Source organism: Pongo abelii, chromosome 9 (assembly GCF_028885655.2).
Source record: "Pongo abelii isolate AG06213 chromosome 9, NHGRI_mPonAbe1-v2.0_pri, whole genome shotgun sequence".
In the NCBI taxonomy this organism is placed as follows: Eukaryota; Metazoa; Chordata; class Mammalia; order Primates; family Hominidae; genus Pongo; species Pongo abelii.
In genome coordinates, this window is record NC_071994.2 from 121,859,420 (window position 1) to 121,884,592 (window position 25,173).

General features: G+C 52.6%; 1 protein-coding gene and 1 long non-coding RNA gene across 28 annotated transcripts in view; one reads left to right on the forward strand and one right to left on the reverse strand.

Moving 5' to 3' along the window:
• Positions 1 to 25,132, forward strand: part of PHLDB1 (pleckstrin homology like domain family B member 1) — a 50,393-nt gene extending 25,261 nt beyond the window's left edge. For 5 of the 27 annotated variants that reach the window (XM_063711437.1, XM_063711436.1, XM_063711431.1 and 2 more), the window contains 16 exons: positions 1,999 to 2,127; positions 2,469 to 2,624; positions 5,967 to 6,077; positions 6,237 to 6,326; positions 8,668 to 8,838; positions 9,306 to 9,446; positions 10,853 to 10,993; positions 11,138 to 11,240; positions 11,713 to 11,757; positions 12,432 to 12,726; positions 12,811 to 12,901; positions 15,070 to 15,216; positions 17,177 to 17,293; positions 17,545 to 17,647; positions 22,701 to 22,786; positions 23,791 to 25,132. In XM_063711437.1, the coding sequence (XP_063567507.1) occupies positions 1,999 to 2,127; positions 2,469 to 2,624; positions 5,967 to 6,077; positions 6,237 to 6,326; positions 8,668 to 8,838; positions 9,306 to 9,446; positions 10,853 to 10,993; positions 11,138 to 11,240; positions 11,713 to 11,757; positions 12,432 to 12,726; positions 12,811 to 12,901; positions 15,070 to 15,216; positions 17,177 to 17,293; positions 17,545 to 17,647; positions 22,701 to 22,786; positions 23,791 to 23,931 (2,067 nt within the window). In that variant the 3' untranslated portion in view covers positions 23,932 to 25,132. The remainder of the gene's footprint in view (positions 1 to 1,998; positions 2,128 to 2,468; positions 2,625 to 5,966; positions 6,078 to 6,236; positions 6,327 to 8,667; positions 8,839 to 9,305; positions 9,447 to 10,852; positions 10,994 to 11,137; positions 11,241 to 11,712; positions 11,758 to 12,431; positions 12,727 to 12,810; positions 12,902 to 15,069; positions 15,217 to 17,176; positions 17,294 to 17,544; positions 17,648 to 22,700; positions 22,787 to 23,790) is intronic. The other 22 variants (XM_063711446.1, XM_063711442.1, XM_063711443.1 and 19 more) reach the window with 13 other exon arrangements.
• LOC129048794 (uncharacterized) lies at positions 13,450 to 24,494 on the reverse strand. Its single transcript, XR_008511436.2, has 3 exons — positions 24,396 to 24,494; positions 23,504 to 23,590; positions 13,450 to 13,783 (listed from the first exon to the last, which is right to left on the reverse strand). It is a non-coding gene; the product is annotated as an uncharacterized LOC129048794 (long non-coding RNA).
• Positions 25,133 to 25,173: the final 41 nt, after the last annotated feature.

The window sequence follows — 25,173 nt, forward strand, 5'->3', positions numbered from 1 at the left end:
TTTGAGTTTCTTCCTCCTGCCCTCAATTTTGAGAATCTTAAAAATTCGTTGACCCCTTTTTTTTTTTTTTTTGGAGCTTTGGCTCTGGCCCCCAAAACCACACTCCCAAATTCTGTGCCAAATTAACTCCACGCTTGCCAACTAGGCCTACACTAACGCCCCTTCTAATCACTGACTTGGGCTTTCCGCATGCCCCTAACTGCCAGTGCCACCCAGGTAGGGCTGAGCCATGCCCGCTTTTGCACTAACTCAATGGGTGCCTCTGTGCTCCTGGCCTCTCCCCTCTAATGCTGCCTCCTTCTTTTCTTGGTGTGGGACCCCAGAGTTTTTATATGAAAGGAATTGGCAGGAGGATTGGTAGCTCAACTTTACTCAAGGGGGCATTGGCAGGAGGGGTATGAGGGTGGGGGAAATGCTTGGCTGTGGAGCTGCTCAGACTGAAGAGTTCTTTCCATTGGAAATGCCTAGGCTGCTGTCTTAGGCTACTGTCTGAGGACAGCATGAGATAACCCAAGGAGGCTTCCTGGCAGCTTCCTGCACAGCAAAGCAGGCTGTCTTCCACCTATTCCCCTGCCTGCCCTCTGGAGCCAAGGAGTAAGGATGCCCAGTTGTGGGTGTGGTCTTGGAGGGCTTGCACAAGACCTCTCTGCCAACATAGTGGCTACCCTTCCTAGCTTTCCCTTGGGGCTTCCCAAATTCAGATACCCATCAGAGGTTGGTAATGGGTAACCCCTACTCTTCTCCTCACTCCTGAGCACCTATAACACAGGGTATTTTAAAGGCTGAGTCCAAGGATGAAGAAGCACCCAGACCCCAGGAACTGGCCTGATCAGGTCCTCCTCTCTGGGGATGGGTAGATGAGTTGGGTAGAGGGATGGGAGTGACTGGGTTCAGCACAGGGCCTCACTCCCAGGGATAAAGCTCAGCATTTCAGAAGGAACCTGCCTAACCTCATTTCCCACTGACCTGGAGTTTTTTGGAGGCCTGGACTTCGCTTTCTCTGTGGGGAAGAGAGAAGTTATTCGAGGCTGTGGTAGTGACGGTGGTGATGGTGATGGTGGTAGTGATGGCAGTGGTGTGGAGGGTTCACTCGGCTTCCCTCCCCTGCCCTCAGCCCATGGCTCCACTCTGGCTTTGGAATCAGTAATCACAGTTTCTCCTCTGCCTGTCCTTTGAGGGGTGACTCACCAAACCCTCCCCTCGTCCCCCTTCCCACCCTCAGAGGTGTCATCTCACCCCAGACAGAACCGTCCACCCCCTCTGTACCCACTCCTGGGACTCTTATTACCGTGGAAACGGCCCGAACTAATTGCAGCCCTCATCCCTGAAGTTCAGCCTGCAGGGCCAACACCCCACCCTGACCCTGGGCAGGAGGGGAGGGAGGCCAAGGGTGTTGGGTTGGGGTCCCCTCTGCCGCACTGCTTTAACATCCTCAGCTCCTGATTCACGCCCAACCCTGGATTTAACCCTCACCATCACTACTCTTTTTCCCTGGGTTAAATTTTGGTCTCTGGGCTGTGGTAGAAGGGGAGGGATGAGAGCTGAAGGCTGCGATTCTGTGATGCAGAACCAGCCTTGACTGGTTTGGAGAGAAAACAGAGGGCCTTTTCTCAAGACCTACCCAACAATTTCAGTTCAAGGGACTCCAGGAGACCAAAATCTGTGCCCTGCCCCCACACCTCTGCCTGTGTTACCCCATCCCCTGCACCTCTGATTGCCGTGTTACCCTTCAGCTTCTGGTCTTGGGCCCTCTCCCTCTTCACCTCTTTCCCTCCTCACTTTCCCTTTCTACCCTTTTCTTTCTCCTCACCTGGTTATTCTCCTCTTTGATTCCAGCCTTTTTTTCTCCTCTCTCAACCCCCATTGCCGACCCCCATTCTGTCCCGCCCTGGCCGCCCTCCCGCGCTCCCCTCCCGCCGCTGCCGGGCCGGAGTTGAGGAGTGTGTGTTCTGTTTCTCCCCTGTGCCCCGCCCTCTCCCTCGCCCTCCCGCCGACCAGGAGAGGGCGGAGCTGGCCGCGGGACGGAGGCACCTGGAGGCCCGCCAGGCGCTCTACGCCGAGCTCCAGACGCAGCTCGATAACTGCCCCGAGTCAGTGCGGGAACAGTTACAGGAGCAGCTGAGAAGGGTCAGTTCCACCGCCCCCCCTCCCCCGGCCCCGCGGGCCACGCCCCAGAAGGAAGAGAGGAGAGCGGTGGGACGGGACCACCTGGCCCCTGCAGTACCCGCCGGACACCAGAGTCGGTGCTGTGGTTTGGAGGGAACCGGGAAGGTTGGGGAATCAGCGCTCCAGGCCATGATGCCCGCAAAAGGGCAAGGCCAAGTACAGCGGGAGCTGGGGGGAGGCAGGTTTCTTACCCAATTTCCCCGGGTCCAGCCCCATACAACGCATGCCCCTGTGGTCTGGCCTTCCAGGCCCAGAGTGGCATTGCAAGCACCACCCAACTCCCTTTGTCACTGTCGTTGAAGGAGGCAGAGGCCCTGGAGACTGAGACAAAGCTCTTTGAGGACTTGGAGTTCCAGCAGTTGGAGCGGGAGAGCCGCGTGGAGGAGGAGCGCGAGCTGGCCGGCCAGGGGCTGCTCCGGAGCAAGGCTGAGCTGCTCCGCAGCATCGCCAAGAGGAAGGTGTGCCCCACCTCGTTCCCTGCTGCGTGCTGTTGGAGGCCAGTGACCTGGGTTTGAATCCCAATGACCTCACAAAAGTTAACTTCGTCTTTTGTGCCTGGATTTCCTTGTCTGTAAAATGAGAATTATAACAGGTAGTTGTGAGAATTAAACAAGATGTAAAGACAGAATAGGATGTGATTGTAGTAAGCACTCGGTGAAGGATAGCTATTATTATTAAGCTCTGACTCCCCTCAGTCTTCCAGTGGAAAGTGGATTCTGCTCCCATTCAGAGCTTGGCACTGGCCCAGCAGGAAGGTGAAAAATGGAGGAGGAGGAGGCTTGCCCCTGTGCTTGCAGAGCTCTTGTCTGGTGGAAGTGCTGGGACACACAGAAAGATTTGAGATCTGGATATTAGAGCCAGCTAGGGGCCCTAGAAAGGGCATTCATTTCGGTTCCAGCCATGGCTCGGCCCTGCCTTGGCTGAGCTATAAAACAAGGGTTATTAGGTATTGTGGCCTGGCCGGCTGTGACACACTAGCTAGATACTGTGATTGTCTGCTCCTGATCTCAGCCAGACCACAGGATGGTGGTGAGGTGCCTGTGTGTGAGTTTGGGGCGTAAAGCTGGAAGGAGGTATGTGTTAGGGTTGGGAAGAGGTGAGGGAGGGATTGGAGAGGATGGCTCAAGCAGCTTCCACCCTTATGGCTGAAGCTTGTGGCCATGCACATGCACACATGCATGTACATTTTGCCTGGCTGGAGTTAGTGTGGGGGAAGTGAGGGTGGTGAGATTGGGGAGGGGTGTCTAAAATTGGTGACGTACGGGATTTGCTGGCTAGCCTGGGGTTGGTGGTAAGTGGGGAGCTGCTGGACTTTCCTTGAGTCCAGATCCCATGCTTCTCTCCCTGAGCTGCTGTCTTACAAATGCACTTTCTGGATATAAGACTGACTGATGAAAGGAAGGAAGAAAATTGACACACCTAAGCACATGGGTGTGTGTCAGGCACCTTGCTGGGAGCCTTCCTTGGATTACCTCATGCTGTCCTTAGGATGGTATCACAAGACAAGTGCTGTTATCCCCATTTTATAGACAAGGAAACTAGGAGTAGGAGAAGCTACACATTTTGCCCAAAGCCTCCCATTATATAAGCTTCAGAGTCAGAATTGGAACCCAGGCCTGTTGGCCCAAATCCCATGTTCCTTCAACTGTACTGCACTGAGGCTAGGGATGGGCACTTCTCTAGCCTCTTCCTCTTTCTTTCTGGAGGGAATGCAGTAGGGAGCTGTAGATCAGCTAATCTCATCCCTTTGGGATTCTGGTGAGTATAAGCTCCAGGGAGTTTGGGAGGGCTTGGCAGTAGTGGATTCCTCTTCCCACACACACCCTGGCTCCTGGGAAACTGGAGCTCAGCCTCTGGGACCTGGGGTATCACATTCTTCCCCATGTTCCTCCTTAGGAACCTTATCCAGCTTTCATCCTCAGACCCTAGTGTCCCACCCTAGGTTCTGTCTGCCCTGGTGCCCTGTGCTCCCCTGCCCTTTCCACTCTGATTCAGAGTGGCTCAGAGTACTGGTCTGGGAGTCCAATAGATGATTCTAATCCTTGCTCTACCACTTAGCTGGCTAAGAGATCTTAGCTCCTAAATATGTTGGTGTTCTCACCTATAAAATGGGTATAAATGCAGCTGCCTCATAAAGGAGCTTATTAAATTATGTAACAAATGCAAAACATTTAGCAGAGTTCCTGGCTCCTAATGGGTTCTTAGTTGATGGCAGCTCTTGCGGTGAGGATTACTGCCTAGCCTACTTTGTTGTTGTTGTTGATTTTGAGACAGAGTCTTGCTGTTGTCGCCCAGGCTGGAGTGCAATGGTGTGATCTCACCTCACTGCAACCTCCACTTCCCAGGTTCAAGCGATTTTCCTGCCTCAGCCTCTCAAGTAGCTGGGATTACAGGTGCCCCCCCCCCACCACGCCTGGCTAATTTTTGTATTTTTGGAAGAGATGGGATTTCACTCTCTTGGCCAGCCTGGTCTCAAACTCCTAACCTCAGGTGATCCAGCCTCCTCAGCCTCCCAAAGTGCTAAGATTACAGGCGTGAGCCACAGCGCCCGGCCAGCCTACTTTGGTCTTCTCTTGGACTGACCCCAGATTTGGGACATCTCCCTTCTTTAACTCTTCCTTTCTCATGATTTGTTCCTAAGGATGGTGGTTTAAGGCCGCCTTCTTCAGGAAGCCCTCCTGGGATTAACCCAGCCCATTTTTCCCATCTCTCATCCTTCCCCCTTACTTTCTATCTTTTCATTTCCTTTTAGCACATGATTGTTGAGCCAGGTACTGTTCTAAAAGCCCTATTGGGGGTATAAAGATGGAAAAGACAATGTGGATCTTACGTTTGGGGCAGGCTGGTGGTGGTGGTAACAGATATATTCACAAATAACAATAATAAAGGCAGATGGTGATACAGAAAAATGTGAGCACAGAGGAAGGAGCAAAGAAATCAGCAATCAAGGAAGGCTTTGGAGAGGAGGTAGCATTTGGTCTAGTCGTAGATGATAAGTAAGCCCTTGATAGGTAGAGAAGATTGGAACAGCTCTTCTGGCCTAAGGAAGCAACATAAGAAAGGCCTGAGAGTTTATAGCTACACAGCTGAGTGTACAGTGTGGCTGAGCTGAAAGGACATGGAGGCTGTAAGAGGGAGGGGAGCTGCAAAGGGTTCAGGAGCCCCGAATGCCTCGTAAGCAGTTTGTGCTTTATCCTGTGTGTAATGAGGAGCCCCTGAAAGATTTTGAGGAGAGGCATGATCTGACCTTACTTGTGGATTTTTTAAAAATTATTCAAGTAATATTCCTTTTTTAGAAAGTAATTTTTTTTTTAGAAAGATTAGAAAATTCAGATAAGCAAACAAACCTCAAAGTCATCTTAGGAAGATATTTGTGACAGTGTGGAGTGGATCAGGAAGTTGAGGGAGTGGAAGCAAAGGCTGGTGAGAAGGTCCAGACCGGGGAAGCAGAGGGCCTGGATTTGGGTGGTGGCAAGTAGGGTTGGGACCGGGAGAATGAGGCAGATGGAGTGTCTCTAAGGCTTTGGGACCCATTGGTTGTGGGGTAAGGAAAGGGAGATTTGAGGATCTGAGTGGTGTGCCTAATGGCACAGGGGTCATTGGTCAAGGGAGGGAGGGAGGCCTGAGGGAAGGAGCCCACATGGCAGCCTGTTTTCTTAGAGTGAGTTGAGGCCAAGCAGAAGAGCTGATTGATCCCCTTCACCTTAGCCTTGAGTCTCTGGGCAGGAGAGCCAGCTAGTTCTCACCTTGGGCTCAGCCCTGTCTCCCCAGGGCCTGATCAACCACCCCATCTCCTTTAGGAGCGCCTGGCCATCCTGGACAGTCAGGCTGGGCAGATCCGGGCTCAGGCCGTGCAGGAATCAGAACGCCTGGCCCGGGACAAGAATGCCTCCTTACAGCTGCTGCAAAAGGTAGGGTCCCTCAGGTTGGGCCGGGAGACTTGGAGTAGGGTAAGTGGGAAGGAGTGCAGAAGGGCTGGGGTGTAAACGTGCTGGGGTGGAGCCCAGGGCCCCCCTCACACAGTCTCCTGGCTCCCACTCCTCTTTGACTCTGCCATTCTGGGCTCGCAGGAGAAAGAGAAACTGACTGTGCTGGAAAGGAGATACCACTCACTCACAGGGGGCAGGCCTTTCCCGAAGACCACATCGACCCTCAAAGAGGTATCATGATTGGGTTAGCCCCAGCTTCAGGCCCAAGGGGTGTCCTGGGAGGCTCTGAGTAACACATGGCACCTTCACCCCAGGAGCTGAGGTTGTGTAGGGGCATCTTCCTGAATGGGAGAGATTTGAGGAGGAATGGCCCCAAGCTCTGGAATTTGATCTTCCATGGCTACCAGCTGCTTCTGTTTAGTTGCCTTTGGGGTTCCCAGGAGCCCACAGATTTCACTGTTTTTGGTGGCTGAATATATATGGGGAGACTCAGGGACCTGGGTTGGGTGGGTAGACAGCTCAGAGGCTTGGTAGGGGCCGGACTGGATGGACTCACCTTGAAGGGGAGCATAGGGATATAGGGGTGCTGATCCTGGGGCTCTTGGGCTTCAGTCCTGAGTTAGGCATTTGTCTCAGAAGAGGATATTGAGGCCCTATAAGTGGTTCTTCCCCAAGTCTGTATGTCTGGTGTGTGAGTTCCAAATAGAACATATCTGGTTTACCAACTTCGTTCCCTCCCTCCCTGCCTCACTACACAAACAATATAGGCCTGGGGTGGGGAACTGGGCCAAGTGTGAGGGATACAGCCCCTCACCGTGTCCCCTCTCTGTAGGCCGAGCTGCTCATCTCCGAGTCCTCAGAGATGGGGCTGGGGACTAAGGCTCTGGGCCTTTTCCCAGGGTCTTCTCAGGCTGGGGCCTCCTCTGTCTCTTTAACCCCACCTGCTTCCACTCTTCTCTGCCCCAAAGCACAAGAGGTAATCACAGCTAACTGCGTGCTCTGCTTTGCCCACTGCTTGTCTGCCTGCCTGCTGAGCCCCTGCCTACAGCTCCTCCCAGGGCTTAGCTGAAGGGCATGTGGTGATAGTTTCTTGGCTGGCCAGAGTTTGGGAGAGTGTGTGTGAGCGTGCCATGCCGCCATTCCATAGAGTGCCTGGGCAGCCCATTGAATTGCATATTAATTTGCCTATATTCTGCATGCCATTCATCAGTTCTCACAACATGCTGGACCCTCTGGCTGACTTTCCTTTTCCATGACCCCAGAGGACAACCTGGTTCTAGAGCTAGGCTTGGATGGGCCCCTTGGGTAGAGCAGGCTTATGATCCTGCGCTTTGATTCAGCATGCATTGTGGAGGTCTACCATGCTCCCAGCACCCAGATAAGCTCAGTTTCTAAGGACAGGTGATGAATACGACAGTCCCTGTTCTCCCAACCCACAGTTAAATGTGTTGGCATCTTTCCAAGGACTTACCTTGGGCAGTGGGCCCATTTTTCTGCTAGGCTTTTAGCTGTTCCTTGCTAAGGCCTCTTTCTCACAGCCCATCTTGCTCAGGCCCTGGTGATGTCTCCACCTTCCCCCACCTGTTTCTAGCTCCTGCCTGGGCTGATGGGGTGTGAGGGGACCCTGGGGAATGGTGTGACTGGTGCTCAGTGCTGCATGTGTGTGCCCCACTGGGGACTGCCAGGTTGTTGGGGACGGGGGGGTCTCTGGAAGCTGGGTTCTGATCCTCAGTGGACTCTTAGAAGGCCTTCTGTGGGCTTCTTTGCCTGCCTCCAGCCCAGGGCGAATTCAGGCATGGGCCTTCAGGGTCTGCTTGGGGCAGGACTGGATGCCAAAGTGGCTCTAAGAGTGGAGGGCAGGAGGAGCCTTCAGACAGTTGGTTCTGCTGCCCTTTTCTGGTCTCCGTCACTCCCTGCAGCCATCTATGGGCATAGCAGGCACCCTACCCCTGCCTTGGATTTTGTATTGACACGGAGTGATGGCCCTGTGGCCTGGCATGGAGTTTGCGGTGTTGGGCACCTTGTTGAACCCTGTTAACCCCTTCTTTGCCCATCCCTACCCCTTCTACTGGGCACCCCAGGAATATGTGACCCTGGCAGAAGTTTTCCAGCTGTGTTGCCGCTTGGACCCCTATGCTTCTGCCACTTCCCCCAGTGTGCTCGCCCAGCCCCTGCCTGACAGTGAGGTACCAGCCACCGAGGGTGCCCACCAATGCCCAAGGACCTCTTTATGGATGGCCTAGATTCCCCCTTGGGCCTGGGTGGAGCTGGGGGGACAGAAGGGTCTGTGTTCAACAGTGAGGGAGAAGGGCAGCCTGCATAAGGGGAGGTTGGGAGTGGTTTCTTTTTTTCCCCGGGGCCTTGGGAGCTTTCTTCAGCTCCTATGGCCCGGGGAGGGGCAGGCCTTCTGCTCTAGGATGAGGATGTCGAGTTGAGAGGACTCTGGCTTTCCTAGACTGCAGGCTCTGTACTTCCTGCCCTTTCCCTCCCTTCCCCTGTGGGTAGGGCCATCTCATGTGTTCTGGTTCCATTAACCTCTTATATTCCCTCCTGCGTCTGGCCTTGCCCCAAGTACGTGATGCTTGAGCAGCTAAAGGTGATGCGGGGCACCTCGCCCATGCCCCCAGCCCCTGTGCCAGGCCTTTCTCCCTGGGCCTCCGCCTCCCGGGACCTGGTTCCCACCACCTGCCTTCCTCCCATGCTGCCCTCCTCCTCGTTCGCTTCCATCACGCCTTCACCTAAGGTTGGTGGTCTGTGAGTTCTTGCTACCCCCACCCATGACTGGTGTGCTCTGTGTGTGTTTTGCTCCTGCTCACCTGGCCTCTTGGCTCTGGGCCAGCCCAAGGGGAGTGCCCAGTGCCTGCAGGCTCTGTCTGGTGGCTGGTTTCATGGCTGGTGTAGCAAATGTCCATGGTCTGGAAGTTGTACCCTGACTGTTTCTCTTTGCCCTTAGTACATTCAGGGCAACTGTTGTCTCACTGTTTTTCTCTTCTTTTTCTTGATGCTCTCCTTTCTCCCTTCCTTCCTCCCCTTCTTCCTTCACCTTCCTGTCCATTTCCCTGATATGGCCTTCCTTTAACCTTCCCCTTCCTTCTTCTTCTTCTTTCTTCTTTCTCCCTTCTCCTGTCTTTTCCTTTCCCTTTATTTCCTGGTCTTTCCTCTCCATCCTCCCCTCCTGTCCCCTTTTCCCCTCCCCATTCCCACCTCCAGATGGAGAAGCTGCTGCTCCCTGCTGTAGACTTAGAGCAGTGGTACCAGGAGCTGATGGCCGGGCTGGGGACTGGCCCCGCTGCAGCCTCCCCTCACTCTTCTCCCCCGCCTCTGCCCGCCAAAGCTTCCCGTCAGCTGCAGGTAACCCCTCCTTCACTGCCCGTCCTCCCCAGCCTTTGCACCTGTGCACTCTGATACCTCCTGCCAATCCATCAGCCACACAGTACCACCTTGAGTGGAGGCGTCAGCCCAGTCAGGGCAATGAGGGCACCTCTGGGCCCTGAGAGGGTCACTCCTTGGGCAGCCATCCTGGCATGTGGGCAACCGGAGGGAGGGCCAGCCTCCATAGTCTAAAACTATCTGATTGAGTGTCTGGTGGAAGAGGATTCTGGAGCTGTGGTCAGGTTGGGATCTGTTTGGTACCCTGTGCTGAGCTAGGCTGTGGGTCTGGCCTATGCTTGGCAGCCCCCAACACCCGGGGCTTCTCACCCAGTCTGGGGGCCTGACAGGCTCTTGGGCCTGTGGCAACTGGAACTAGTGTGTCCTGGGAAGAACTGCCAGTATTTTGTTCTCCTGGTCTCTCCAGCAGTGACACTTGGAAGCAGAAAACAAAGGGCAAAGACTCTGAAGTGACAGCCTAAGCCTCCTCAGAGTTGCCATGGAGGGCATGGGCCTACCTGAATCTGCAGCAAGCAACTGATCATGGGGTGGGAAAGGGGGCTGGGCTAGTCTTCTCAGGTTTCCTCCACTGACCTGCTGCAGTACCTAAGATTGACCATTTAAGATCATCCCTTGAGTAAAGGCACTGCATCTGTAAGACTGTGACCTCACCTAAAATTTCATGTTTCCTTGGGGAGGAGTTTGATCATGTAAGACTTCTACTGTGTACCCAGCTGGTTAGAGACTTTAACGTGTTTTGATTCTCTAATCATCATCATAGGCCTTTGAGGTAGATGAAGTTAACTCATTTTATAGATGAAACACTGGGGCCTAGAGAAGATAAGTAATCTCTCCAAGGCCACACAGCTAGGAAGTAGCAGAGCTTATGCCAAGTCAGGGTTTGTGACACTCAAGGCCATATTCACCACATGCTAGTGCTGCAGGGGAGTTTGGCCACTATTTAGTCTAGTCCTACCCCCTTCTTTTGCAGATAAGGAAGCCAAGGCCCAGAGTAGGGAGGTGTGTGGCCCAAGGTCACACAGCCTGTTAGTGGCAGAGCTAGGACCAGAGGGAACCCAGCTTCTAGTTGGTCTCCTGCACAACTGCCTGACTGACATTAAATCCTTGCATAGGTCTGTTTACAGGTCTTTTCTTAGACCCAGGGTTGGGCTAGGGATTGGCCCAGGGAGGAACAGCCTGGAAAGGAAAATTGGCAGCTGCCAATAGCATCTGGCCATTGGGTTGGCTCAGGAGGCTTGTTGTCAGAGCCAGAAGGCCTCAGAGGCCTAGTGCCAGGGCGGTACGTCAGATCACAGCAGACTCGGTGACATGGGGGTGGTGGCCAATGGGGGAGCCAGAAGTCACTGGGCACTATCTTTTCTTTCCAGGTTTACCGCTCCAAGATGGATGGCGAGGCCACCAGCCCCCTTCCCCGGACCCGCAGCGGCCCCCTCCCCTCCTCCTCTGGCTCTTCCTCCTCCTCCTCCCAGCTCAGCGTGGCTACCCTGGGGCGTAGCCCCTCCCCAAAGGTCTGAGGACAGTGGGTGGGGCTGCACATGTGGCTGGGGATGGAGACTTCCACGCTGGGGAGAGGCCAAGACCACCCATAAAAGCCTTGGGAATGGGGGTAAGGGCCTTCTGCGCCCAGGTCCGAACTCTCCATTCCTCTGCAGAGCACTCTACTCACCCAGAATGGCACGGGCAGCCTTCCTCGCAACCTGGCAGCCACGCTGCAGGACATCGAGACCAAGCGCCAACTAGCTCTGCAGCAGAAGGGTGAGTGACTGCCCCGCCAGCCCATCTGCTCTCCTGAGGGGACCCTGGGTAGTTGCCATGCCTCCTCTATGCTCACACCTTTCACAGGATGTTTTTCCTTTAATTGGGATCTAGGCAAGAGCAGAAAGGATTTAGAGTGGGTACCTAAAGAAGAGCTTCCTGGATATTTATCTAAAGCCTTCAGGGCAGGAGACTAAGGGCTTAGGGGGCTGTGACATCTTTTCTAGAGAGCCTAGCCAATAAGGGAACTGCTTGTTGACCTGAGTCGGGTTAGACATTGCCCTCTCTGGAGGCAGGGGATGGATTTGATGACTTCTAGAAATGGTTGCCTGAGATATTGGCTCTGGGGACCCAGGAGTCCTTGTTGCTTGTGTGCAATTTGGTTGTTTTGAAAGCCCATGTCTGTGCCTCTCTCTCCTCTTACCCCCTCTGTGTCTCTACCGTACTCTCTGCCCGGGGTCCCCCACGCCAGTCGAGTCGCTTCCCGCCGAGCCCCTCCCAACCGACGACCCAGCAGGTAGAACGTTGGTCATAGAGGGCATTGCTTTGGCCAGGCAGTCCCTGCCCTGGCATCAGCATGATGTGTCCTGCCCAGGTCCCCACTGCCTGCAGGCAGGGTCCCAGGCTGAGCTGGGATGGGGTGTCTGCTGGCCTCACCCCTCCAGCTGGCCTCTCTTCTACCCTCAGCTGTGCTCTACCATGTCTCCCCTGCCTTCTTTCTTGCGTTTGTTGCTTTTGCTTCTGCATTGCAGGGGGGTCTGCAGGGGTCTGCACTGGCATTCTGGGTGCTCATGGGGTTTCCGCCATCTCTTCCTTCTCCCTTCTCCAGCAGGCAGGGTGGGTGCATGTATCCTGCCTAGACCTACTTAGGCCTTGGTTGTGAGCTGGAGCCAACTGGCTGTCATGCTGCCCCGGCACTACTTGGGTAGGTTTGGTGTCCTATGTGGACTCAGGGTGCGAAAGAGCACTGAAGCCCGACTGTGCATCTGTGGCCGGTTGTGCAGGCGACTGAAGCATTGGCAGAGCAGCCAGGCCTGGAGCTGCAGGGGCCTTAGGGAAGCTGCGGGGAGAGGGGGCTGCTCTGTGTTAACCTCTCCCTGCTTACCCCTCCCTGTGTGTGTTGTGCTGCCAGTGGCCTGCTCCTTAGCTGGGTGGGGAGCCCACTGTGACTCCCATCTGTCTCTCCTTCAGGACAACAGGTGATTGAAGAGCAACGGCGGCGACTGGCTGAGCTGAAGCAGAAAGCGGCAGCTGAGGCACAGTGCCAGTGGGATGCCCTTCACGGGGCAGCCCCCTTCCCAGCGGGCCCCTCGGGCTTCCCCCCTCTCATGCACCACTCTATCCTACACCACCTGCCTGTGGGGCGGGAGCGTGGGGAGGAGAGTGAGCATGCCTACGACACGCTAAGTCTGGAGAGCTCTGACAGCATGGAGACCAGCATCTCCACCGGGGGCAACTCGGCCTGCTCCCCTGACAACATGTCCAGGTACCCCCGACGCCTGGGCCCGCAGCCTCCCTCAGCCACCGCCTCAGCTCCTTGATGCACCTCCTCTTCCCCTTCTCTCCCCAGTGCGAGTGGTCTGGACATGGGGAAGATCGAGGAGATGGAGAAGATGCTGAAAGAGGCTCACGCAGAGAAGAACCGGCTCATGGAGTCGAGGGTGAGTCTGACCTGGATCAGGGAGGCAGAAGAAGATCTGTGTTGGGGCACAGAGCTGCCTACTGCATGTCAAGGGCCTGTGCTCCACCCCAAGCCCTTCCACCCACATTAGCCTTGCCACATTCCCTTGGGGTAGAAAATGTTTTAAAAGGTTGTATTCCGGCCGGGCGCGATGGCTCACGCCTGTAATCCCAGCACTTTGGGTGGCCGAGGCGGGCGGATCACGAGGTCAGGAGATCGAAACCATCCTGGCTAACACGGTGAAACCCCGTCTCTACTAAAAATACAAAAAATTAGCTGGGCGTGGTGGCAGGCGCCTGTAGTCCCAGCTACTCGGGAGGCTGAGGCAGGAGAATGGCGTGAACCCAGGAGGCGGAGGTTGCAGTGAGCCGAGATCGTACCACTGCACTCCAGCCTGGGCGACAGAGTGAGACTCCGTCTCAAAAAAAAAAAAAAAAAAAAAAAAAAAAAGGTTGTATTCCTCAAACAGGCTTAGGGAGGCTTGGTGAGATTACAACTTCATAGCTCTTAGGAACAGAGAAGGCAGCACAGTAACCATTCTCCAACCAATAATTTTCTGTATGGAAACTTCCAGTTTTTGCATGTTTACTTCTGTAGACTTCTTGGCAACTACAGGAATTTTGATTCCTGTCTACCCGTATGGCAGGCCATTCCTCTTGGGGCTGATTAGGAAAAGCAGGAACTGTGGGTGAAGTATAGACCAGAAGAGGAGGCAGATGTCCAAGTCAGTGTAGAGGTGTTGGCTGGGGAGCCTTGGGAGCAGAGAGGGCTGACAGCTCCTTCACGTGGGCACGGAGCTGGGATTCAGCAAAGAGGGACCCGTGGTTTATCCTGGGCATAGGCAGGCTGATGAAATGTGTGCCTAGGAAGGAAGATAAATAAAGGATCTGCAGAAGCTGTTCTGTGTCCACCATTCGAGGCACTCTGCATATTTGAGATGAGAGTGGGACGCAGAGAGTAAGGTCAGCAGTTTGAGGGATTTAATACAAAACAGATACTGACAGTCTGAATGGAGGACCAGCCAGAAAAGAATGCCTCCTATCTTATTTATGTCTAAGTATGACAAATGTATAAGCATCTCCTGGCAAATGTGGGGAAAGGAGATTCTGCTAAGTTTTGAGCTGGGAAGAAATAGTAAATGGGAGTTAATGGTATAGGAGGTCTTTATTAGTAATTAAGACATATAAAGCATCACTGACATGCTCTGTATTTAATTATTTGTTTTAATGACTTCTAAAATCCTTTTATAGTGGCGTTTATAAGTTCAGTTCTGACCTTAATCTCTAGTCACTTTTTTCCCATAAAGTTTGAAGTTCAATAGCAAATGTTTCTAATTTGAAGTTTCAAAAGGCCTTCAGTTAGTGATTGGGAAGGGACTATATTAGCAGTCAAAAAAAGTGGTCTAGATAACCCATGTTCCGAGGATTCAGATACAATTGTAAGAGCCCCATTTATTTTTTGAGTGCTTTCCAACTGGAATCAGTGATGGGCATTTATATACATGATCTAATTTCATTTTCACTATAATTCCAGGAATGGGCATTCTTAACTTCATTTCACCGATGAGGCAACTGAGGCTTAAAAAGTTTAAATGGCTGGGTGCGGTGGCTCATGCCTGTAATTCCAGCACTTTGGGAGGCCGAGGCAGGCGGATTGCCTGAGGTCAGGAGTTCGAGACTAGCCTGGCCAACCTGGTGAAACCCTGTCTACTAAAAATACAAAAAAGTTAGCCAGGCGTGGGGGCAGGTGCCTGTAATCCCAGCTACTTGGGAGGCTGAGGCAGGAGAATCACTTGAACCTGGGAGGCGGAGGTTGCAGTGAGCGAGATTGTGCCATTGCACTCCAGCCTGGGCAACAGAGTGAGACTCAGTCTCCCAAAAAAAAAAAAAAAAAAAGTTTAAATTATTTTATCAGGATCACAGAGCCCATAGTGGTAGCAGGGCCAGGGTTTGAAGTCAGGACAGTCATGCTTAAAGCATTTCTCTTTAACCAGCCAGGGCTCTGGGAGAGGGTGGGCTTTGCAGATGATGCTTCCTCATGCCAGACTACCCTGAGGTGGATGCCTCCTGCAGCCCTGCCCAGGTGTGACGAGGGCCAGTGGGGGGAAGAGGATGGCCATAGGTGCTGACCCCTTGGCTTTGGGGGCAGGAGCGGGAGATGGAGCTGCGGCGGCAGGCCCTGGAGGAGGAGCGGCGGAGGCGTGAGCAGGTAGAACGGAGGCTGCAGAGTGAGAGTGCCCGGAGGCAGCAGCTGGTCGAGAAGGAGGTCAAGATGCGGGAGAAACAGTTTTCCCAGGTGAATGGGCAGTGGGGCACAGTGGTGGTTGGCTTGACGGTGAGGGCTATAGAGAAGTGGAGAGATCCCAGGGTTTCTGTGTTGGGCTGTAAAACCTGTTCTACTCCAGAAAAGATTGCTGTTGGCTTAATACTAGCAGAATTCTACCTGGGACTCATTGACCCCAAAACAGACCCACCAGGACTATTCGTGTGTGTGTGTGTGTGTGTGTGTGTGTGTGCTGGGGTAGTGGGTTGTAAGGATGTGGCAGGCCACCTTGCAGACATCTGGGGTCAGAGAAGAGGGTCTGGACAGGCATCCCAGAGATGGGAGCTGGTAGTCATGAATCAGAGTAGCTCCCCTTGGCCTCTTTCCAGGGCCTCAGATCCGCTTCATGAGCCTGCACTGCACCTTCCCTTCTGCTTCCCCTGCTGCCTCTCCTGCATGTGGAACTTCAGGGTGTGCTGGCCCACACCCCACAGGACCTTTCAGCTCCAGTCCCCACCATCAGTGGATGACCTCACTCTGACTTTTGGTTTACATCTCCAAGACAGAATTGTACTAGTTTCTCTTCGGGACAGAAATCCTTCCTTGCCCAAGAGCCAGCCCTACCCTTTGTCCTTAAATAGGAGACTTGAGCAGAACAATGGAAAGCAGAAGGAGAAATTGGTTTGGGCTGGGAAATCTGCCCATGTCTCTGGTCCCAAATCCTAACTCCCACCACCCGCCATGAGAATCTGTAGGACTTAGGCTGTCCCTTCTGATTAGGTCTCTGTAGGCTTCCCCAGGTTGGGAGTCCCCTGGAATCTTTCCCAAGCAGTGATCACAGTTCCCTCATTTCCTACAATGCAACAAAATAAATCCTAAGGGATAGGTCAACTGGATTGGGTTTGGGAAATAATGAGAAGAGGCTGGGCACAGTGGCTCACATCTGTAATCCCAGCACTTTGGGAGGCCGAGGTACACAGATCACTTGAGGCCAGGAGTTCAGAGACTAGCCTGGCCAACATGGCAAAACCCCATCTCTACAAAAAATACAAAAATTAGCTGGGCGTGGTATCACACACCTGTAATCCCAGCTTACTCTGATGGCTGAGGCATGAGAATCGCTTGAATCCAGGAGGTGGAGGTTGCAGTGAGCCGAGATCGTGCCACTGCACTCCAGTCTGGATGACAGAGTGAAATTCTGTCTCAGGAAAAAAAAAAAAAGAAGCTGTGAATTTTACCCCTGTGGTTGGAATATTTGTAAAATGCCTGATTTCCCTTTCCTGCTTCAGTCAGTGACTGCTCTGGGAGTCTGTCTTCTAGCCCCTGTCTTGGGGCTCAGGCATTGCTGCAGTGGCCACTGGTGTCTGGTGTGGGAAATGGGTAGAATCAGCTATCTGTGGGGTCGTGTACTTTGTTTTTTTCTTTAAATAATATGTGATGTTTCCTGGCCATTTTAATGTTCTTCTGGGAAAGGAAGAGTAGAAAAATATTCCAGTCGACTGAGAATTCTAGTTAGTATCAGAGGTAGAGTAGACCTTAGTAATTATCTAGTTCAAAGCCAGTGTTTTACATGGAAGGAAACTAAGGTCCAGAGAAGGGATGTGACCCAAACAAGGTCCCATGTGAAGTCAGAAACTAGATTTCTTATTGGGCTTTTCTTCCCAGAGCATGTTCATATCTGGCCTCTTGCTTTATTCTGTTTGGCTCAGGAGGGAAAGGAGGGGCAGGGCAAGACAAAGATGCCGTGTCTTGGTCATAGGTGGGAAAACTGAGGCACAGAGTGACTTCGCAGTTTGCCCGGCCCTAGGTAGAGTCAACGTAGGCATGGTAGGTCTCCACTTTTGCCATAAGCCCTGTGGAGCCAGAGTGACCGCCGTGGGTTAGGGAGGCGTGATGTCAGGCTGTTGGGGTTTAGAAGTGAAGCCAAGGAGCCTGGACAGGGGAATAATGAGGGAAGAGAGGAGACTCTCCTGACCCTCCCTCTTGCTCCCAGGCACGACCCCTGACCCGCTACCTGCCAATCCGGAAGGAGGACTTTGACCTGAAGACACATATTGAGTCATCAGGCCATGGTGTTGATACCTGCCTGCACGTGGTGCTCAGCAGCAAGGTACAAGGCGTGTGTGGCCCTGGGGTGCTGGGGAGAGGGAGAATCCCATGGTGAGAGGCACCTCCTGGGTCGTTGGAATAGTGGCGTCAGTCTCTACCCTCACATAACCAGATCTCTGTCTCAGGACCTGGTGTGCTGGCCTGAGGAGATGTTGGGGACAATCCCCCATGAATACAGGCATAGGCGATGGCACACACTTAAGGCTTAAGGGCTGCACATTTGGGCCCTTCCTTACTCCTGCTTCCCACCAGGTCTGCCGTGGCTACTTGGTCAAGATGGGCGGCAAGATTAAATCATGGAAGAAGCGCTGGTTTGTCTTCGACCGGCTCAAGCGCACCCTTTCCTATTATGTGGGTGAGTTCCCACAAGGCCACCCCGGGGGCCAGCCAGGATCCCCGGGCTCTGTTACCCAGGACGGCTGGTCTTCTAGAAGGAGGCCAAGCTTCCAAGTAGGGGACCAGAGTCTTGGGCTGGGCTTTGCCCTCCTTCCCTGAAAATGTACACAGTGTACCTGGTTCACCTCCATTTTTGTGTTCATTCATTCATTCCTTCATTCAGCAATGTTACTAAGCATCTAGTAAGTTCCAGGCACTGTTCTAGGCTCTGGTGATGAGTAAGATGGCCACAGCTCTCTCATGGAGCTTATAGTCGGGGAAGCAGACAAGAGTTATAACCATGCACAATGGGTATGCTGATAGGAGACATCCAGGCACTGCAGGAGCATGGGGTCTTATGGTCGGAGTTGGGCTGGGAACTCCCCCTTGGACAAATTCCATCAGAGACTCCAAGACAAGCAGTTGAACAGTGCCAAGGAGTGCTCAGGATAGCCCAGGAACAGGCTGACTAGACCCTCTTGCTCTCTCAGCTCTCTCCATTCCAGCCTCTAGCCTAGTTTCCCATCCCTGGAACTCCCTTTGTACTTTTCCCACTTGGAGCGTGGGATGTTGTGTTTTACCCTAGTCGGGAGGAGGTAAGGTATGTTGCAGTAACAAGAAGTCATAAAATCCCAGTGGCTGGACAGGTGCAGTGGCTCACACCTGTGATCCCAGCACTTTGGGAGGCCAAGGTGGGCAGATAGCTTGAGGCTAGGAGATTGAGACCAGCCTGGGCAACATGGTGAAACTTTGTCTCTACTAAAAATACAAAAATTAGCTGGGCGTGGTGGCATGCACCTGTAGTCCCAGCTACTCAGGAGGCTGAGCACGAGAATTGCTTGAACCCAAGAGACAGAGGTTGCAGTGAGCCAAGATTGCGCCACTGCACTCCAGTCTGGACAACAGAGTGAGACTCTGTCTCAAAAAGATAAATTAAAAGGCCGGGCATTGTGTCTCATGCCTGTAATCCCAGCACTTTTGAGAGGCCGAAGCGGGCAGATCATGAGGTCAAGAGATTGAGACCATCCTGGCCAACATGGTGAAACCCCGTCTCTACTAAAAATACAAAAATTAGCTGGGCATGGTGGCATGCGCCTGTAGTTCCAGCTTCTCGGGAGGCTGAGGCAGGAGAATTGCTTAAACCCAGGAGGCAGAGGTTACTGTGAGCTGAGATCGTGCCACTCACTCTAGCCTGGCGATAGAGCGAGACGCCATCTCAAAAAAAAAAAAAAATTAAAAAGAAAATCCCAGTGGCTTACAAGTACTAGGCTTCCTTATGCCCAATACATGTCGACTGCACATTGTGAGTTGGTGGGGGCTCTGCTGTGCATCAGCGTTGTCTTTGCTTCAGCATGCCTTTTGGGAACATTTCTGGCCACAGTGGCAGAGGGAAAGAGAGGCTTAAGTGAGCCCGGCCTTGGTATTAAATATCCTAGCTGGGAAGTGACACACATCATTTCTGTCCAGAAGTCATAGATGGGGCTGTCTGCTAGTCACACAGCCTCACCTAGCCGCACAGCTGGGAAGAGCAATCCTGCTAGGAGCTCAGAAGAGGGGAAAGGGCTGCAGAGTTTGGTGCCAGAGATACTCAGGTCTGGAGTGCCCGCTTCCCCCCTAACCTGGTCCTTGATCACCTGCTGGCCCCTCTAAGAAAACTTCCCTGACCACCCTGGGTCCTGCGTGTTTTGAGGAAGCAGGAGAGACAGAAGCACAGGTGTCCCATGTTTCTCTCTGGGCCAGGAAGGTAGAGGGACTAGGGACTTTGCAGAGGAAGAAACGTGCCTGGGGAAAAGAGTTCCATTTTAGGCATGTTGAGATTGAGGTTGCCTCTGGGACATCTAGGTTTAGGAGGATGGTCAGGATTAGAGGTGGAGTAATAGTTGAATCAGGTGGAATAATAGTAATAGCAGATCACCTTTATCAAGCATTTGCATGAGCCAGGTGCTGTGCGAAGCACTCTGCATGCATCATCTCATTAATCTTTGAAATAATCCTATGAGGGAAACACTATTTTTATGCCATTTTACCGATGAGGAAAATGATGCTCAAAGAGGTTAAGTAAATTGCCCAAGGTCCCACAGCTCCGAAGAGACAGAGATAAGACTGAACCTGGGCAGTCAGACTGCAGAGCAGCGAAGAGGGGAGGGAGAGGGCCGAACCCTGGGGCAGACCTACCCGTGTGGGGAAGGAGAAAGAGGAGAGACCAGCAGAGGGAGAAGGGGCAGGAGACAGGAAGCCAGCACTAACCACATGCCAGGTGCTGGGCTGGTGCTTGGCATATGTGGCCTTAGCGCCTGTGGAACAAAAGGAGACTAAGTTCAGATGGCAGGAATAGAAATGGGAGCAGAAACAGGGAAGGAAGCCAGCCAAAGGAGCAGACATTCACAAGCAGGAGGTGTCACCAAGCAGTGATGGATGCTGCAGGAAGGCCAAGAAAGATGTGGCCCAAAGGCTGTTAGACTCAGGGATGAGAGCTTGTCAAGAGAAGGCTTTCTGCTGTGCATGGGGCCAGGAGCCAGATTGCACAAGATTGAGGATAGGTGGGTGGTAAGGAAGCGGAGGCAGGAGTGTGTTACTATTTCCTGTGAAGGAAGGGATGGGAGAGAACAGGGGCTGGAGGGCTGAGCAGGCCCAGAGCCAGGCAGGGCTGGTCCTTTCCCAAGAAGGAAATGTCAGAAATGGGCCTGTGACTGGATAAGGGCCCTGGGTGCCTTGCCTATTCCACTTGGACCCTCTTCCTGCCAACTCGATAGAAACCCCCTCATTGCATGGAGTCCAGATTACATATTATCTCTAGGAAGCCTTTCCTGACCCCACCTTACTAGGAGTGATTCCCACCCTTCTCTGAACCCCTGCATTATCCAGCATCTGTTTTTCCATGTGACATCAATCCAGGAGTGTAATGATATAATAACAGTGCCACGTTATGTGCCACACACTGTGCTGAATACCTTAAATGTGTTCTTTCATTTAATACTCATGACAACCTGTGATGCGTAGGTGGTCTCATGGGGTTCCTAGCCATGCCTTTACTAGCTGTTTACATGGCTGTGTGTCTGTATTTTCCTCCCTGTGAGATTGTAGTTTCTTAAGAGAAGGGTCTCTGACTTCTCTCTGAATCCCAGTGTCTAGGACTCATTCCTTCAGTATTGAGTACCTACTGTGTGCCAGGCATATAGTTGTTTGTGTTGGGGGAGGTGGACCATGAATGGATAAAGGAGGATTCAGATTCAGCATAAGTTCTATACAGAGGAGCATCTGTGCTCTGGGAACACAGGAGAGCACAACTGTGCACTGTCGTGGTGACATTTTGCAATGGGTCTTGAAGATCGTTCAGGAGTTTGCCAAGGAAATGGGCTGGAGGAGACGGTTCCAGCATACAGAGTGTATTATTAAGGGAACAGTGAGAAGCTCAGATAGGACTTGGGACTCATGCAGGGGAAGGCTGTGATACAAGGCTGGAGGGACATGTTGGCAGCAGTCCGTAAGTTGCGTTTACCAAGCTACAGAGGTCGGGGAGAGGAGGAGCACTCAGGGAAGAGCTTACTTCCAGCCGGCACCTTTGAATTTAGTGATTGGCGTGACCTCTCCTGTAGGACGCAGGCTCACTGTTAAGGATGTCAGCTGTAGCATCTGAGCAGTGCCACAGACAAGTTGGCCCAGGCCCTGTGCTTTCCCTTGACAGGGATCCTGCCCCTTCTCACTGAATGGTCACCTCTGCTCAGGTAGTTTGCCCCTTTCCTGCCACCTCTGACCTCCAGAGGCTATATGCTATATGTATGTGCTAACTGCTCTGTACACATCAAGGGAGTGTGCTTCCTATCTTTTTTTAAAAAAAATAGGTAAAAGTATTCATATAGTTCAAAAATAAAAAAAAATAAAAAGGTTTAAATTGAGAATTATGCCCCATCCACTACAGTAACTACTTTTATTAATCTCTTGTATATCCTTGTAGAGTTTCTGTAGGAGAATATAAACAAATAATTTTTCTTGCACAAAAGGTGGCATACAGTACATTCCTTTTTTACCTCCTAATGTGTCTTAGAGATCATTTTATATCAAATTTATCTATATCTAAACATTATATCTGGGTAAAATTATAGGCTTATTTCTGAGTCTGTATCTGTATCAGATATTTCTTTCTTTCTCTTTTTTTTTTTTTTGAGACAGAGTTTTGCTCTTTTTGCCCAGGCTGGAGTGCAGTGGCGTGATCTCGGCTCACTGCAACCTCCACCTCCCGGATTCAAGTGATTCTCCTGCCTCAGCCTCCCGAATAGCTGGGATTATAGGCATGCACCACCACACTTGGCTTATTTTTGTATTTTGAGTAGAGACGGGGTTTCACCATGTTGGCCAGGCTGGTCTCGAACTCCTGACCTCAGGTGATCCACCCTCCTCGGCCTCCCAAAGTGCTGGAATTATAGGCATGAGCCACCATGCCTGGCCTATATCATTCTACTTAACAGCTATATTTAGTCTTCCATGATGTGACACACACTAACTTATTAACCAGTCTCCACTTGATTGATATTTTGGTTGTTTCCAATCTTCTGTGACTGTAGACAATACTATACTTAATAATCTTGTGTGTGTTACTTTGTATATGTGAAAGAGAAATTCTCCTAAATGTAAGCATTGGATCAAAAGATAAATGCCTTTCTAATTTTGATAGACATGGCCAAATTGTTCATAAGGGTTTTACCAATTTATACTCCCACCTGTCGTTAGACTGCCTCCTTCACCATAGACTTGCCAAAAGTGTGCTTTATATTTGTTGTATGTGTTTGTCATTGGGGTAGGTGAGAAGTGGTATCTCAGTGGAGTTCTGATTTGTATTTCTCTGTGATTATGAATGAGGCTGAGCATTATCCATATCTTTAGGATTCTGTATTGGGTTCTGTTTGGGGGTCTTGGGAGACTAGCATCTTCACCCCATTTCCCAGATTTGGAAGCTCAGGCCGTGGAGCTCCAAGTAAATGGAGCTAGACCTGAAGTGTGACTGGCTCCATAGCCCACCCTTACTTGCTTTGCAGACAAGCATGAGACGAAGCTGAAGGGAGTCATCTATTTCCAGGCCATTGAGGAAGTGTACTACGACCACCTGCGCAGTGCAGCCAAGGTCAGGGGTGGAGGGCAGCAGAGGGGGCCAGAGGGACAGCCATGGCGAAGGGGTGGCCTGGTGGGGCTCTGGGAGCAAAGGCCTCCAGCCTGCCCTCTACAGAGGCTCCAACCCAGTCCTTGTTCTCTTTGTCAACTTTCTCTTCCTTTCTCCCTCTCCCCTTCCCAGAAGAGGTTTTTCCGCTTCACTATGGTGACTGAGGTACCCCTCCCCACTTAGCTGTAACCAGCACATTAACACCTCCTGTACCCCACTCATCCCTGACCCTTGACTCTCCCCTTCATCCCCCTCCCTTCCCCCAGGCCCAAGGGAGGAGCAGAAAGCAGGTTGCAAAGAGCAAGAAGCTCCTGTGGGCTTGGGTGCCTCCCTCTCCTTGTTGCCTCCCTCTCCTGGAAATGACAGCAGGATGTCTCCCCATGGGGGTCTGGTGATACAGAAGGGATGGCCGGAAGGGGTGGAGGGGACCCTTAAAGACTAGATTCGATAGGGAGAAATTGATAAACAGGAGATATTTGAGGCTGGGGCCTGCTTCCCTAATGCAAGTCAGCCTTGCTGCCACCAACTCTCTGGTGCCCACCCCAGTCCTGATCTCTGCTCCTCTGGGGTCCCAGGGCCTAGCATCCTACTTGTAGCTTTTTCTATGTGCCCCTGTTTTGCTGAGAGGAAACTCTGGTCCTCACTGGAAAAGCCTTTGTGTTTGATCCTCTTGATACTCACTTTTGAACCTGGGGTGCCAAGGACCAGTGCCCCCTTGTCAGGGTATAGCTCTGTCAGGGTCCAGGGAGTTTAGAGAGACCAGAACTGCTGTGGTGTGAGAAGGGAACATTTCAGCCTGGGGTTCACATGGACTGGTGGGGTCTAGGCTCTGGGCCTATTTAGTACTCAGTCCTAAGCTCCAGGGCTTTCTAGGGGCTGGGAGGGGAAAGGGCAGATAGGGAGGTAGGTGAGAATGTTCCTGGGCATGGGTGAGCCCCATCTTAGACCTTCCTCTCTTCCTTTGGCAGAGCCCGAACCCAGCCCTCACCTTCTGCGTAAAGACCCACGACCGGCTGTACTACATGGTGGCCCCATCTGCAGAGGCCATGCGCATCTGGATGGATGTCATTGTCACAGGGGCTGAGGGCTACACTCAGTTCATGAACTAACTGCCGTGGGCCTCCTGGCAGAGCACAACTGGGGCTTTTGTATAAGAAGACTTTAATATTCTGTAAGGAGCTTGGTCCTGTGAGTTTCTGGGCTCTGGCCTCCTGAAGAACCAGCCAGAAGAAGAAAAGTGGAGGTGGTTTTGCTGCCTCCTGGGAGCCCAGAACTTGCAGTAACCCTTTAGGGTCCTGCCCCAGGCCCAGCCAGGGCTGAGGAGCTGTCACAGAGAGGGCCTCAGCTCCGACCTGACACCTGCTCTCCCCAGCCTGTTTTCTCTTTTCTAAAAGACAAATTATGGTACCATAAGCTGCCAAAGATCCCCTCCTGCCTCAGACCCCTTTGCCAGGGGCTTTGGGGGCTGAGCAGAGCCACATCCAGAGTGGGGTAATAGCTCAGGCAGCCCGCTTCCCATTTCTCAAACCCCGCTCTGCCCCATTGTTCTCCTTTCCCTTATACTTTTTATTACCTTGCTCAAGGGCCAGAGATCTCAAGTGTCAACCTTGAGGTCCCAGCTCCATCCCCTAGTTGCAGACTCATCACCATGGTTACCATAGTGACTGCTTCATTGCCATGGTTACATACTAATTGCTGCAGCTCTGTGGCCCAGCCGACTGCTTCAGCTGTGGGCCATCTGAGGGTACGTGCCATCATCTCTCCAGCCCAGGCCCCTGGGCATCTCATGCTGGGGGGAAGGGACTGAACACCTTTTTCCTGCCCCCGCCTGTGTCTTCAGCCCTGATGCACAGGCTGCCAGCCCCCCAGTCTAGCCCTCTTCCTTCCACTGGTGCCTTGCTTAGAGCCAGAAGGGATGAAGCCGGGGGATCTATGGAACAGAGGAGGAGCGATGCAGTTGGGAGAGGAAGCTAGAAGGGTTATGGTTGGAGTTCTGTACAGGGTTGAGTTTCCGACAGGGAAAGAGGATTCCTCCAATGCACCTAGAGGGAAAGCCTGAGCAGGAGATGACGCAGCAGAGGGGAAGGGCCCTGTGGTGCCGCCGCCCTTCCTTCAGCCTCCGAAGGGCGATGGAAATGGAGAGTGGAGGAACAGGCCTCCAGCTGTCTGGCCTCGCCCTTCACGCCTTAACACTAAGCCCACCTCCCCTGCTCTCCTTCCCAGCATTGAGCCCTTGGTTGCCTGGGCCCAGGCTGGGGGTTTTCAGTATTTGTAAGCATTTCAGCAGAACAATAAAGCCTTTGGACTACAGAAGTGAGTGGAAGTCCGGAGGTGTGGGGGGCTTGGCGCTG